Here is a 15,689-nt window from a genome sequence, read left to right as displayed (position 1 = left end):
TATAAGAATTTATAGTTTTTTTGTATTTCATACAAATAGCAAATGGAGTAGTTCCAGAAACATTTGATCATTTATATAAACATTTATATGAATTATCAATATTTAAATATTGTTGTGTTAAGTATATGTGCATTTTATTTAATAAATGAACTTTCATTTTTATGGACCAAAGTGGAGCAAAACATCATTTCCCAGTATGCACTAATTTAGTCAAAATCTTACTCCAAAAATGATGCCTATTAATTTTCTAATTTGTTGCACTGTATGATTTTATGTTTTAAAACTAATGAAAGTGAATTATGTGTTTCACTGTATTAAAATGCCTTATTAGAGAAAAATGTATTCCACCTGTATATAGTAAATAGGCATGTTTAGTTCTTCAACATTCTTGTGTCTTAATTGCAGTTCAGTAAACTCCTTTTCCTGTTGTTCGAATTCAAATTGACACCAATTCTATTCAAATTCATACCGAAAGGGACCTAGTTCTTAAATTCATCGTTTTTTTCAATGCTGATATTAAATAATGTTCAAAAGACATTGTCATTTAAAAGTTATTTCAAGTAAGAGAAGCTGCTGTGTATCGGACTGAATGCCATCTGTGGTACCAGGTCTGTATACCTTAATTGAGACTTTTGAAAATTTACACTGCAGTATCCAGAATATAAAATAAAACGTTGAGAATGTCAAAAATGATCTCAGAGGAGTTCTAACAGTCACGATAACTAACTGAAAACAAACTGATCGGCTGAAACAATACATTTGATCCGCATCATTTGGAGAGGAGGAACAGCGTAGAACTACTTCAGAAACATTGAAAGATGACAAAGATAATTGTGAGCATGCAGAGATGACTTTATCTTCTCTGTTGCTAGGAGACCGACTCAGGAACGTACACCTGTGTCGCATCCAGTTCCACTGGTGAGACGAGTTGGAGTGGGACCGTGACAGTGAAAGGTAGCATACAAGCATTCTTCACTGTAATGCAGCGCTTTATAAGACTTTGAAAAGGCTGACACTTCAAGGAACACGTCGTACTGATGATTTCAATGTGCAGTCAAACGTCCTTGGACATGAATGCACCCTTGACGGAATAGTCAGGCAGTCACATTTGACTCTGTTTCCTGTGTTTAGCGACTGGAACGTCCTCTGTCCCGCGGGTCTCGCAGTCCCTGCAGCTGCCTGGTCCTCCGCAGAAACCTGTGGTAACAGATGTGACCTCAAATAGCGTCACTCTCACTTGGCAGCCCAACCCACATGAGGGAGGAGCTGCTGTCACTTCCTACATCATCGAGGCTTTCAGGTTTATATGATACACAATCTTACTTTTTAATAGCTTTTCATTTTTCTCCTTCATTTAAATGGCTCAAAACAATATATGATTTGTATTATATTTTTATTGTATTGCCCCTTTCTCTTTATCCAGACACTAGTAGACATGTAATTTCTTTTGGATTTTTTTTCAGCGTAAACAACCCTTCTCTAGTATCTTTATGTGCTTCATGAGATGGTTTATTCCAGTGCAAGACATTGCCCTGTAGACTTCAATTGTAATGCATTATACACACTTTCAGTGTCAGAAATCCAATTTTCCATTAACGGACGATATTGGCCCCTTGGATTTGATTTTCAGGGGCTTTTTTTTTTTTACCGTTATGAGGTCGTGTTTATTTCTAACCACATAAAATCACTCTGTCATCTTTTTATATGTTTTATAATTGGATGTTAGGGTGTCACCAGTTAAACTAAATCAATATGAACTTGTATTTTCTGTCATATTACAGATAACTAGACCTAGAATCAAATTTTAAGAGCTACATCAGATTTTACAAACGAGAAAAACAGAGGAACTCATTACGGCCCCCTAAAATATTTCTTTTTTCTTTTAATATGGGGCATTTTTTTCCTCTGTACCACCTTTAATTTCTGACCCTGCATAATTTATATATGATTTTTGCTTGTGTTTACAAACTGAGGGCTGAGATTGGTGGTAATGAAAAGTATGTCAAAGATGCTGTCGATACAGCTTAACTTGTACTGAGCCTGGAACATTCCTCTACTGCAAATTTTGCACTTTTATCTTGTATTCGGAAATGCATTGAATCAGTTCCTGCATGGATTTAAAGTCTCCTGCATTGCTGCATATTTAAAAGAAATATAAGGGGAATGGGGTTCTACACCCTGTCTAGTGACTTGATGGGTTGAGTGAGTGGCAGACGTTCTCATTATTGGTCCGGGGTAAGTTGGAGGCGTCATTCAGTGTCAGAGCGGATGGAGGTTTTTGGTGAAGTGAGAGTAAAGCAATGCTCTCTTCCAGCCTGGATGTTCCCTGGGGCTGCCGTTAGAATTCAGCAGAACATGTCCCTCTAGGCTCTGTAGAGGTCAGATGAACAGAAGGCTCTATTATTGTCCCGCCAGGAGAGCAGCAGGGAGGCAGAGAGTAGAGGCCTAGTCATAATTTAGCTCTGCTCTGACATCTTGTTAAGGAGACACTTGGATTTATGTTGCATCTCGCTATGTTGAGAGGTCAGGGTCTTGTGCACAGTCCGAGAAGTCAAGTGGGCAGCCCTTATGTGCTCATGGTGCATGGAGACGACGAGGCCAGATCCTTTCCATTGTCCTTCACACCCTGCTCCATGCTAATTTTTTCTCATTACCAAAAGGCAAATGTGTCCAATTCAGTTTGCTAGTGAAGCTTTTAGAATCGGCATTGGTGAGTAACTAAATAAATGCTAATTTTAATTTTCATGACAATAGCTCCGCTTTTTTCTAAATACTGCAGGTTTTCTAGTAACGTGATAATTTTCCAACAAGTAGCGGTTTATCATGACTTGGCCACGCCAATGTGGCTCATTTTAACAATACTCAAAGATGACAGGCTCCCTATGCGTGATCCCAATCAGTCGACTACGTCAAACGTGAGTGACTGAAAGGGAACTGTTGTGCTGCTTAATATTTTTTGTGGAGTCAATGAATAATTTCTTCATATTTCTTTGATGAATAGAAAGTTAAACAGCATTTATTTAAAAACAGAAATGTCTATATTGTCACATTTAATCAATTCTTACTGACATTTATATCTGATAAAGCTCCTTAATATTGCTTCATTGTCTTTGTTGGAAGCCTTTTTGTCTTTGACATTGTCTCCTTTTTACTACTAAAGAGCAGCTTTAATATTGTTTCAAATATGAATTGTTTGACTTGACAAGCTACAGTTTCAAAGTAGCTTCCCCAAAACATAATAGAATCACTAATATCACAATTCTTTGAATATGCGTATCCTCTGTTGTATAATTGAACCCATACATAATTCTAATAGCTTCTTTTTATGTGTACGGGAGAGCTTTACAGGGATTTTAATACAGTTAAAGGGAAGACAATGCAAGGCACAGCGCAGCACAGCCTTGAATGATTTAGTCCTTTTATAAAAAGGTATCATAGCAAAGATTAAAGAATCTAATTTTAAATAATTGGATTCAATAATGTACATGTAATATGGCTATTTAGCCTAACTGTAAGCTGCACATTAGTATAGAATTCAACTAATGTACAATCAACAGCTTTGAACATGGCTCTATTTTTAAAGCTGGAGATGTGTTTGTTAATTGGTGTGGTGTTATTTTGTGTCTTATTCCAGTCAGTCAGTGGGCAGCACATGGCAAACTGTAGCTGACCTTGTGAGGCAGGAGAAGCACACAGTGTCTGGGCTTTACCCCAATACTGTGTACCTGTTCATCATCAGAGCGGTCAACTCCTACGGCCTGAGTGACCCGAGCCCCATCTCAGAGCCCGTCCGAACACAAGGTTTGAATAGAGTTGTGTTTGATGGCTCATTTTATAATTTGTGCATATCTGCATGATGTTTTGTATACATTTTCAGATGGCCCAGATGGTCAGGGAAAAGACCAGGCACATGTACAGATTGATTTAGGAGGGCTGAAGGTTCATCTACAGACATTGGAAGTCTTGAGCCCTTCCAGTGTTCAGATCACATGGACTGTGAGTATGTGACGTGCTATTCGTATGTATGTGAACATGCATTTTGAATCATAGATGTATAATATCAGCCATCATATTACTTATCTGCATTAACATACATAAATTATTATTCATGATTTGTTGTCACTGTCTTCTCAAATTGCCAATGAAATGGAATCTCCTGACCTGATATCATATGAATATGTATGATATTATTTCAGCTTGACCGGCACCCTCGCTACATTCAAGGCTATAGGCTGTATTACAGGCCTGTGGGGAGCGCATGGATGATACAGGACATAAAAGCAGGTTCCCCACACACTGCTGTCCTAACACAGCTACACAGAGGAAAAGAATACGAGCTCAAAATGAGACCGTATTACAAAGAGTTCCAGGGGATTGACAGTGAAATCGCAGTGGTTCGCACTCCTGATGAAGGTACGACTGGTTTTGAGACTCTAGTCTTTAGCTTTTACTTTGTATGACTTTCATTCTACCCTGTAAGATTTGCTGTAATGTTAATGTTTTGTCATTTGTCCATCATATTTCTGCTTTTAGTGCTCATCGGCCCTCCTCAGGGAGTCAGTGTGGTGCAGTTAAGTAACAGTTCGACCGTGCGAGTGTCCTGGCTGCCTCCTCCCCCTGGTGTGCCGGAAGAACTCATACTAGAGTACAGGGTGAGAACGGTGAAGCCTTTATGCAGACACCCTCTCTATGGCCACTAGGTAAAATGGTAACGCTGAAGTCTGGTTCTGTGTCCTACAGGTGTGGTGTGTAGGAAACGAGTCTCAGCAGGTGGTCAACAGGAGCGTGGATGGGGATATGCTGTGGGTGCTGTTGGACGGGCTGTTGCCTGAGTCAATGTATCGTATACAGGTTGCAGCGGTGACAACTGCAGGAGAGGGCATTCATAGCCAACCTGTGTTCATCTTCCTGAGTGAGTATCGCCATCATTTCCACCCAGAAAATCTAACTTAACCTTGTTGATGTGTTTTGGAACATGGTAGCTGATTTCTAGCTGGTTTAAGCTACTCAACAAACTAGTTTCCTGGTGGTCATAATCAGTGTTGGCCATGTTACTTAAAAAAAGTAATTAGTTATAGTTACTTTTCACAAATAGTAATGGAGTTAGTAACTGAATTAAATGGTTATAAAAGTAACTAGGGAAAGTGCGTTAGAAAAAAAAATAGGCCAATGTCAAATAACTTGGATGCACCCAATATTAAATATGTTAAATTAATAAAATGGACACTATATAATAATATTATTATTATAAAACAATGTACACTAATCTACACTATTGTAATGTTGCTGTGGGACAATGTGAGAGACGCCTATAAAATTCAATATATTATTTTAATTATTATCATTACTATAGTAGAACAATAAAACATAATTTTAGGTTTTGGTTTAGAACTTTTAATATTTCATTTTGCAGAGACCACAACTGGCCAACAAATAAGTCTAAAAATAAATTATGCTTAAATGTACCAAAAATGAATAAATAATTATAAAAAATATATACATAAACTCTTTGTTGTGAAAATTAAAATGATAAACAGTTTAACAACTGTTCCCAGAACCTGAATTCCCAGAACGTTCCCTGCAGGTTATTTTTTAAATTTTTTTATTTTTTTATTTGTATAACCAAGTAAATTAATTAAAATGTTACAGATGATACCTATAGGCTACAGAGATTATTCTAATGCTGTAATTTATTTATAAACAAACTATAATGTCTCTCTCACGCAGTCGAGCGCACTCTCGGACACACTCTATTTCGCGCACTGTCGAGCACGCTCGCGACGTTCGCTTCGCTTTAGTCCAGTCCGGTGTTCTGTCGATTTTTGCTGCCTTGTCGAAAAATGCTAACGTAGCGCGAATTGGTCACAGAATGCCGATTAAAGTCGTATGAAATACAATTATAATACAATTCTAAGTTATGAGTAGCTACTGTATACTGTAGACTACTGTTTTTATTTTTAAAACTGTGTGAAAAGTAAAAATTATTATAAAAAATATTCATCTTTGACTTGTCAAAGTACACCTTTCCTCATAGTAACTGTAACTTTCAGTTATTCTTTTTCAGCTGTCTGACCGTACAAATATTCATATGGTAGTAAGCATTTTTTAAAGGGAAATTATACATTATAACACGAAAATGTACCTTTTGTAAAAAAAACAAAAACAAAAAAACTGAGTCTGCACATGCGCATAACCGGTAAGTAGCAAATCTCGATGGGTAGCATGAATTTTCAGAACACCGGTGCTTCATAAACACACACAGTGAGCTCAATTAGGCTATAGTAACTGCATTTTATTGTCATTAACAGAAACAGAGTTGTAACGGGGGAAACAGTAATTTGTTTGATTACTCGTTACTGAGTAACGCCATTTATTTATAACGCCGTTATTCCCATCACTGGTCATAGTAGCTTTAGATGGCCAAGCAGCTGATGGCCAGCTTGATTCAGCTAATGACAGGCTTGTTTCAACTAATAATTAGACCCATTAAGAACCACTTTGGCTAGCTAATAAACATCTTTGCCAGCTATTATCAGACTAGATTCAGCTAATAACCAGCTTGGTCAGCTAATAACTGTCTTGAATTATTGAATGAACATCTTGACCGGCTAATGACGGGCTTGATTCAACTAATAACAACTTTAGACGCATACATTTTGGCTAGCTAATAGGCTACTTCGCCAATTATTTACAGGCTTGATCCAACTACTAACCAGCTTGGCCAGCTAATTGCCAGATTGCAAGCTGTTATCAAGCTTGATCCAGCTTATAACCTGCTTCGACCATCTAATAACCAGCTTGGCCAAGTAATGGCCACATTAAACCAGCTGATAACCTTCACGGATAACCGAATGCCATGCTTTGCCAGCTAATCATTGGCTTGATTCAGCTAATACCCAGCTATTAATCCTGCTACCATGTTCAAAACACAAAGTTTAAGATGGATTTTTCTAGCAGGTTAGTGGGGAAAAATAACCACACAACTCTGATGGTGACATTTATCCCATCTGACATATTCTTATCTTAGCATTTTCTCATATTTTATTTTAAGGAATCGAAAATGTTAAGGGATTTCCATATTGTGTGTCACTTGAAGACAGATTGAGTGAAATATATTTTGATAAAATGTTTCCTGTATAAGACAGGAAGCATTTACTCTTCTGTCTCTTTTCCAATTTTACATAATCCCTCTTATTCACTTTTTTTGCCATTTCCTCCTTATATCTTCCATCAGAAGTAGCAATAGATCAGTCCTTGTCAGTGGTGAAGGATGATAGTGTCAGCCTATCCGAGCAGATCACAGAGGTGGTCCGTCAGCCAGCCTTCATCGCCGGGATTGGTGTATCGTCCTGGATGGTTCTAATGGCCTTTAGCGCCTGGATCTACTGCAAACACAGAAGGAGCAAAGAGCTTGGACACTATACTACTTCCTTTGCATACACACCTGCAGGTACCTTCTGCTAGCACAAAACTAGCAATGCACCATGTTTTCAAATGAGCTTCGTGATGATTCTTTCTCATATTTTGTTCCTTAGTTGCACTCTCTCATGGCGATGGGTCAGATCTTATAAATGGAAGGTCTGTATCATGAACTCTCTATTCAAGAAATCCTGAAAAGTGTATCATGGTTTCCACCAAAAATATTTTTTGTTTTAATAAAAATGTGTAAGTGTCTACTATGATTCAATGTGATTATCATTAAATGGGTCATATTATGGATTTTATTCTATTTTCACATAAAAAGGGGGCATCCTTACAAATATAGCATCTTACAAACACTTGCATGGAAAGCGATCACGAAAAAGTAAATAAAAAAACTAACACTTTTAAAATAATATATATATATATATATATATATTTGTTTTTTAAAGAAATATGTAAAATAATCTATATTACATTAAATATTTCCATTTCCTGACAGGCCATGTCTGCTGGAGTCTCACTTGGGTAGTTACCCTTGGCTGGCTGACTCGTGGCCCGCCAGCAACTTCTCTCGAAATGGAAAAGATTCAGTCAACTGCTGTGCAGGCAGACTTGAATCCACAGATCAATACTATAACAGTAAGATCTCTGTCATGGGCGGTACTCTACATTATGGTACTGTCACACTTACTAATATCTCCCATAACTCATAAATCTGTTTTCCAGCTTCAGGATTATCAAATTATCTGAACCAGAATGGGAAGTACAGCCCAGCCTCTAATGAAGGCGACATATATTGTACCATCAACCCGAACGTTGCAGATGGGCATGACCTGTGCAGCCTGTACTCTCAAGGTCCAGACCCATACACCAGCACACCTGTTATTTACAAAACTGACCTCTATAGCATGGAGCAGGACCTGGACCAGTGGAGCCTTCAGTCCAGCCACAGTGGAGCAGAATATGCAAAACTTCAGTACCCAAGAGGCGGAAATGGTAGGAGCAACATTGATTTCAATCATGAGTTTTAAGGGATTAATCCTTAAGGTATTAGGCAGGAATAATGCAGATAGATTGGATCAACAAGTGCTGATGCTGAATTTTATGCAAATGGACCTGAGTTCGGCCTGTTGACTGTTTCATGCTATTTTACAGCCAAACTGACAAAGTCTCTGGGACAAACCTCCTCACCCCAATGGTCTGATGTGTTGTCCCAACATGCAGCACAAAACAAGGAGGTTCAAAACACAGAAAAAACACACAGGTAATAACCACCACCATACTGTGGCAGGGAATTGGTAGACGTCCAAATAAACATGGTAGTTTACGGTAAATGTACTTAAAACAAAACATGGTACTATAATGTTCCAGCATGTCAAAAAACAACGTGGCAAGTATGTCATTACAATGGTACATGTCCAAAACATGTCATAAAACCATAGTGCATGTCCAAAAATTGTGGACAATTTAAAAACATGCTAATACCATGTTAAATGTCCAAAAAAACCTTTTGCACCATTTCAAAAGACCATGGTATTAAATATTGTTCAAAATGCCATAAAACCATTGTAATATCATGGGAAATGTCCAAAACATGGTACTATGCCAAAATGCCATGGTAGTACCGTGGTATTTGTTCAAAAAGCAATATTAATACCATGGTACATTTCCTGGTACCATGATACAGCTCATGGGACCATGACAGAGTATATATCTAAAAAACATAGCATTACAATGGTGCATACCCCCAACCATAGTACCATGTCATAAAAACAATGTCATACTATGGTGCATGTCCAATTGGTACTATGCTAAAAATGCTATGGTAATACCATGGTACATGTTCAAAAGTCACAGTAATACCATGTTAAATTTCCAAACACACAGTACATGTCAAAAAAACATTAATACCATGGCACATATCTAAAAAACAACAACAACATGGTATTACCATGGCACATGTCTCCAAACATCATGGGAATACCGTTACTTGTTGATACCTTTTTTTGTAAGAGTCTGTCAGCCAAGTTCCAGATGATGTCATAAGCTTATGTGCTTTTCAGTAGCTGTCATTCTTCTTCTTTTAAAAAAAAAGTTCTGACACTTTTGGCTATAATTCTTCTTTTCTGAAAAGTGACCCAGTATGGAACCTGTGCAACATGGTAAAATGTAGTCTGGGAGATAAATTGAGTTCTTATCTAATCTTATTTGATGTTTCAGCTCAAAGTGACAGGGGCTAATGATGTTAGCGCTTAGAGCCGCCGAGCCTTTCTGGCTGTTTGAGACGGGGCCGAGAGGCAGGTCACCAGACATGGCTTCCCAGAATGAACTTTTAAGAATAGCCATGGCTTGGAATGAAGCAAATCCACGTATACCAACCTTTGTCCTCAATGCTTTCTTCCTTTCACAACATATTTTTATCATCACACTCCATGAATGAAACTGCTTTGACAAATTTTTGATACGCTTTCTTTTGTACCCACATTGGATTCTCTTTGATATGAAATATCTGTATTTATTTTTCAAAGGACCACAGTCTGGTTTTATTTACCGTCTTTTATCGTGTAATGAAATCTGTGCTTGATACATCAGGGGTCCCGAGTCTTTTGACATGCGCTCTTTTTATGTGCTTTTTTAGCCCTGGCTTTGTTTTACCCTTAGTTTGTGTTGTAGTAGTGTATTGAGTTTTAAGGTTTAACTAGCATCCTAATCAGTTTACATCCCTATAGCCCTGAGAAGGATGAAGAGTGGTGTCCTCCTCTGCCTGAGCGAACTTATCTGATCGAGGGTCTGGAGGACGCAGCCACTTTGCCTTTGAGAGGAGAGGAAACCACCAGGGCCACAACCTACAGTCTGCAGTCCACAGCAACTCTCACACCCTCCCCCAGCGAGGAGCAATCCCCGGCTAACCCACGCCTGCAGCATCCAGACCTGCTGCCACGGTAAAAACACACATTAGGGCTTGACAAAGGAATTGTCAGCATGAAATAGAAGTTCCGATTGTATTTTCTTCCATATTGTGACGCATTTCCAAGTAAAACGGCTTGTCAAACAAGAAAACATGGGGAATGGGGAATCGATTAGATGGTTGTGGTTTGCTATTTGTGTGACATTGTCGTAAACACGCCTGTAAACGCGTCATCAGAGAAGAGAAGAGGTGTAATACACATAATATAATAATACATTAAACATAATAATAATGATGTGTAATATTGGATGAATCATTTATAATAAATACTAAAATTCAATAAAAAATTGGAATTGTCCATTTTGATTTAATGATGACTTTAGAAAAAATCTTCATGACGTGATTTTCATTCTTTTATGGAACATATATTTTTGAAGAATATCCTGGCTTCCTGAAAATCACCTTGAATGTATCATAAGTCTTCTGAAGTGATGTGAAATTGAAGATATTCATTAAGTAGACCAACAATATTTAATTTGACAGCTCAACATTATCAATGAATAATAATAATAAATATAGCAGCAAATTTCTGAAGGATCATGACACTACAGACTGGAGTGATGATACTGAAAATTCCGCTTTGACGTCTCAGGAATAAATTACATTTTAAAATGTATTCAAATAGAAAAAAGCTGTTTGAAATTATAGTGATATATCACAATTTATACTGTTTTTGCTGTGTCAAATAAATGCAGCCTTGGTGAACAAACTTTTTTCTAAAACAATAAAACATCTTACTTAATCCAAACATTTGAACAGTGTAGTCTTATACTGTATATACTTCATGTAGTGTAAAATAAATAAGGATTATTAAATTTTTTTTTTTTTTAATTCTTGTTCTTTTTTTCTGATTTTACCATGTTTTGCAATGACTAGCCTTAGAGTCTAAATTGTCATAAAACAAACAAAAAACTACATTTTTAATGTGTTTTGTTCTACAGGAAAGCCCAGTGTACATCCAGTGCACAGTTTGCTCTCTCCAACCCAAAGCCATTAACCAAGACAGAGTCTCTTATTGGCAGTGTTCCCCACCACAGCGGCCCTTGGAGAGACATTGCAGAAATGGAGGAACTATTGTCCAACAACACAGGTACAAGTAGGCCCTTCAACACTGCAAAAATGACTGTTTTTATTACATTTATTGCTAATGATTATGGATGGAGAACCTAATCTTTGTTTTCTTACTGCTATTAGGTGAATATACGTCATTTACATCATCAATTCAGAAGCCAAGGCCTAAGAAGAAATCTCAGAGGGATGGCCTTGTGAGACGAGAAGTGTTGAAACCAGGCAGTAAGAACCCACATACACAGTAGTTAATAGATTATTGATTGAAAGCAACTAAAGCAGTTGTTTCTCTATTCAGTCGTGGACATTGTTACTGTAGTTAAGTACATTTTTCAAGTGTACTTTTTTTTAATTTTAATTTTTACTTCACTACATTCCAAAGATTAATATCATACTTTTTACTCCTCTTATTTTGATTTGAAGACAAGATGCGATAGCGTTGTCTGATTTGTGATTCTTTTCAATTAACCTGTTAAATTGTTTTGCAAATCACACTGAATGATTAATTTGTGAATTGATCCGATAATGCAAATTAATCCCCATATATCTTCCCAGTCTCTGTAGCAGTTTCTAATAATGTGAAACTAGAATGTATGTATAGTCTGTTCTTTTTCAAATGTTGACAACGTTTTGATTTCACCAGTGTTATTTTGCAAAATAAACTGTCATCAATCAGTTCTTTTAATACTTAAGTACATTACGAGTAAAATTCACGAGTAAAATTGAAAAGGAGTACTTAATACTTATACTAGCGATATATTTTATTAGGCTATCTGTGTGCTTTGTCCACTATTGTCTGTAATAATGGAGTGTCTAAATGATCATTCACACATGTGTACAGACCTGCCGCCTCCACCTGAGCCACCTCCTCTAACAGAGGACCCTCTCAAGCACCTGACAGACATAGTGGATAATGGCGGGAGCAGGACGACCTCGCAGCACAGAGAGAGAAGATCAGACCGCAGAACAGCAGCACAGTGGAGCACGGAAGGTCAGAGTTTAGGGTTGCCACTGTTACAACTAAAAATCAGCCGCAAAACACCTACATAGCAATGCCATTAAATATAGGATGCAGGTTTTAAAGGGATAGTTCACTTTGAAATTAATTTTTGATATGTTTTAGCTTACCTCAAGGGCATCCAAGATGTAGGTCTTTGTTTCCACAGTATTTTCAATTTTGATATTTTTCAGTCAAACCGTTGTTGTCTATCAGTCATATAATGCAGGTTTAGGGGGTCCACCCTGGGTTCACTTCAAAGAGCATGCACAGATAAGTCAAAATGAAACATGATTTAATGACTCGTAAATGTAAGTACACATTGATGGCCTAAGACACGAAATGAGCGGTTTGTGTGAGAAAACGAACAGTATTTATATATTTATATCATTGTTTACACAGAGATTACTGTATCACTAAACATATTTAGATATATAGAAATCGTCTTCCATTGCGATTTCCAGTATATCTAAATATGTTTAGATCTTCACAGTGAAAGGGTAAAACTTCCGAAATCTCTGTAGTTCAAAAATAATGAGATTTCGGAAAAATATCAAAATTGAAAATACTGTGGAAACAAAGACACCTACTGTACATCTTGGATGTCCTTGAGGTAAACTAAAACATATCAAAAATTAATTTCAAAGTGAACTATCGCTTTAAAAAATGGTAAAATAAAACATATATATATATATATATATATATATAACACTAGGACCATGGATGGGAGTTTAGCACAGTCAAACATCACGGTAATTTTCTTCATAACGTGTGGTTGTGAAATATACAAATGTTTCTGTGTTGCTTTTTTTCTTGTATTTGACTGTTGAATATTTTCCTGCATAGATGAAGATTTAATCCAGTATTTCAAAGCAAACCTGCTGTCTAGCGGTCAGATGTCCAGCCACTGTTCCCTCGTGAGAAGCTCTGCCTCTCCATCCTCCGCAACCTTGCGTTCCTTGGGGGCAGGAAGGAGGAGAAATGAGGTGAGATGAGTTTGTTTGGGACTGTGTGTCTTGTCTGGTCGTACATGGACTGAATAAGTTCATTAGTTGTTGGCCACGCGTAGGGGCCTTGGAGCGTTGTTGTAAATTAGCTATCGATAAGCCCCAGGACATTGAGCGTGCAGAGCTGGAAACACACTAAATGAATCCGGCAAATGATTACATTTCCACTTTTTTAAAGAACTGCGATGTCTCCATGGTATTGATATTTCACTGAATATTAAAAATACGACCCATGTTGTCGGTAAGAATATTAGTGCATGTGCTTTCATATTCCAGGATTGGATTGCTTGGCAACAAAATGATGATTTGATGTCATTTTGGGCTTGTTTATTTTCAGAACATGATATGAGGAGAGGAAGTTGTCTTTGCGTCCTGTTGTTCACCGCTCTACATGCAGTGTATATGCCTCCACGTTCTGGTCCCTCATCCATCTGGTTTTTGTCTAGGTATTTTTTTAGAAAACGTTTTTTTAAATGATCCATTGTTGTCCTACCTCTGTATGTATATATTTTTAATGTTTGTTTGTGTCGGGGAAAAGCATTCCGGATGGTGTGCTATTTTATTTATTATTATTTATTGTATTTATTAGTTCAAAGACAAAATTAAATGTTTAAAAAAACTGTTTTAGATGAAAACTAAAACACAAATCTAAATTTTAGATGAACATGATGTTTGAATGTATCTGGTTCATACATGTATGCCTCAATGTCTACATGTGATAAAAAGCTGTTTCAACATTTTTGTGAAAAATATAGCTGATGTTATCAGGATATGTGAACAAACCATGCAATTATACATTAGTAAGCCTGTAGAATACCAGATGTTTCTTGTTGTAAAGCCTCACTAGGACTGTCACCTTATTATCCTGTGTTCACTGAAGGGTTTTTCTTTTCTCCTGAAAAATGATTTGCACCATGTCAGACTGTTTTCCACAAATGCATCAATCATATGCAGATTGCATACAAAACAATAAAATTCATGTTCTAAGACATGTTTTACAGTACTGTTGCTGATATGGATTTTTTATTGTATTATTTTGTCAATAACTGTGCACTTGTATGGAGAATGGAAAATGAATAATGTAAATCTCAGTCTTCGTTTTCAAATTTAATTGGCTGAGCAGAATTTCAGGAGCACCGATTCCACAGATCACAATGGTGCGATCACAATTCCAATTGAGACAAATGTATGAGGTAAAGGTAAAACTTTGTACTTGAAAAATCCGTACATTTGTCTCAATTGGAATTCATGTGATTCAAGTTTGCAAATTCTCCTCATTTACAAATATAAAGCTGCTTGGTTTGAAAGCTTCTTTTTTTCATTAATCGCTATTCATCGTTCCACTACTGATATTGAATGACTGCAAGTTACATTGATATCCCAGTAGGTGTCTTTTTAAATGAGTCATTCAACCAGTTCTTCAAAAACACATGAACAAAACAAGTGAATGTAGCGTTTATGAGTGAGTCAATATTATTGAATCATTCTTTCATGCCAAAGATGGTAAATTAGTAAGGATAGTATGCCAAAATGCAGTCCCGAGTTTTGAAACACTAAAACATTTAACTCAACCAATTTGTTCACACACACTGCTTCAGTAATTTGTCCTGAGATGAACAATGGTTTTTTGCTTTCGGTTCTTTTGGAACTAGTTTTGTTGGTGGAGCAAAAACAAAGTAACTGCCAACATTGTGCCTAAAAGGAACATTACTAAAGCCGTGTTTCTACCTTTCCCCAGGAAGGAACTTTGGGGTGGTGGTACTCTGTGTGTTTATACTGTAGGAACCAGGATCTAAGGGTTAAAAAAATTCCCCACAGAAAGTCCCTCCTGTCAAGGTAGTACTTTTTAAGAGTTCATGAACTTTCGGGGTGGGACTTGTGCGCTGAACATGCTAATTGGTTGAGCTTCTTGGTTCTTACCAATCTTGTTCTTTCTGCCCGATCCATCTCACGGTCAATGTCCGCTATAGCTGATAACTACTTTTTTTGTATCTAGCATTGCAAGCTTTCTCAATACGCTTTAGCATTAGTGCTCGTCTCTTTTCTGCCGTTTTGTTAATTACCTTGTTTGTAAACCAATAGATTGCACACAAAAGCTTGAATCTTCTCCTCCATACTTAAAACTCAAAACGCACTCAAAAAACTCGGGAGGAGCAGTCGCACACAGTTAAACGTCACCAGACTAATCTTACTAATCTTACTAGTACTTTAGTCTGTGGTGTAAATG

The 15,689-nt window shown here is 37.1% G+C and overlaps 1 protein-coding gene across 2 annotated transcripts in view; it reads left to right on the top strand.

The window, feature by feature from the left end:
- The window catches only part of LOC120489976 (roundabout homolog 2), a 48,530-nt gene extending 34,065 nt beyond the window's left edge, over positions 1–14,465 (top strand). For both annotated transcript variants that reach the window (XM_039687255.2, XM_089121293.1), the window contains exons 10-27: positions 873–954; positions 1,132–1,300; positions 3,635–3,801; positions 3,878–3,996; positions 4,197–4,413; positions 4,534–4,652; positions 4,741–4,912; positions 7,235–7,450; positions 7,536–7,578; positions 7,922–8,061; positions 8,149–8,418; positions 8,578–8,686; positions 10,152–10,364; positions 11,332–11,480; positions 11,585–11,683; positions 12,300–12,449; positions 13,302–13,441; positions 13,800–14,465. In XM_039687255.2, coding sequence (XP_039543189.2) covers positions 873–954; positions 1,132–1,300; positions 3,635–3,801; positions 3,878–3,996; positions 4,197–4,413; positions 4,534–4,652; positions 4,741–4,912; positions 7,235–7,450; positions 7,536–7,578; positions 7,922–8,061; positions 8,149–8,418; positions 8,578–8,686; positions 10,152–10,364; positions 11,332–11,480; positions 11,585–11,683; positions 12,300–12,449; positions 13,302–13,441; positions 13,800–13,811 — 2,586 coding nt within the window. In that variant the 3' untranslated portion in view covers positions 13,812–14,465. The remainder of the gene's footprint in view (positions 1–872; positions 955–1,131; positions 1,301–3,634; positions 3,802–3,877; positions 3,997–4,196; positions 4,414–4,533; positions 4,653–4,740; positions 4,913–7,234; positions 7,451–7,535; positions 7,579–7,921; positions 8,062–8,148; positions 8,419–8,577; positions 8,687–10,151; positions 10,365–11,331; positions 11,481–11,584; positions 11,684–12,299; positions 12,450–13,301; positions 13,442–13,799) is intronic.
- Positions 14,466–15,689: the final 1,224 nt, after the last annotated feature.

This window comes from Pimephales promelas, chromosome 16 (genome assembly GCF_988280905.1).
Source record: "Pimephales promelas chromosome 16, fPimPro1.hap1.1, whole genome shotgun sequence".
NCBI classification, from domain to species: domain Eukaryota; kingdom Metazoa; phylum Chordata; class Actinopteri; order Cypriniformes; family Leuciscidae; genus Pimephales; species Pimephales promelas.
The sequence above is the reverse complement of the archived record's forward strand: the minus strand, read 5'-3'. Positions and strand labels throughout refer to the sequence as shown.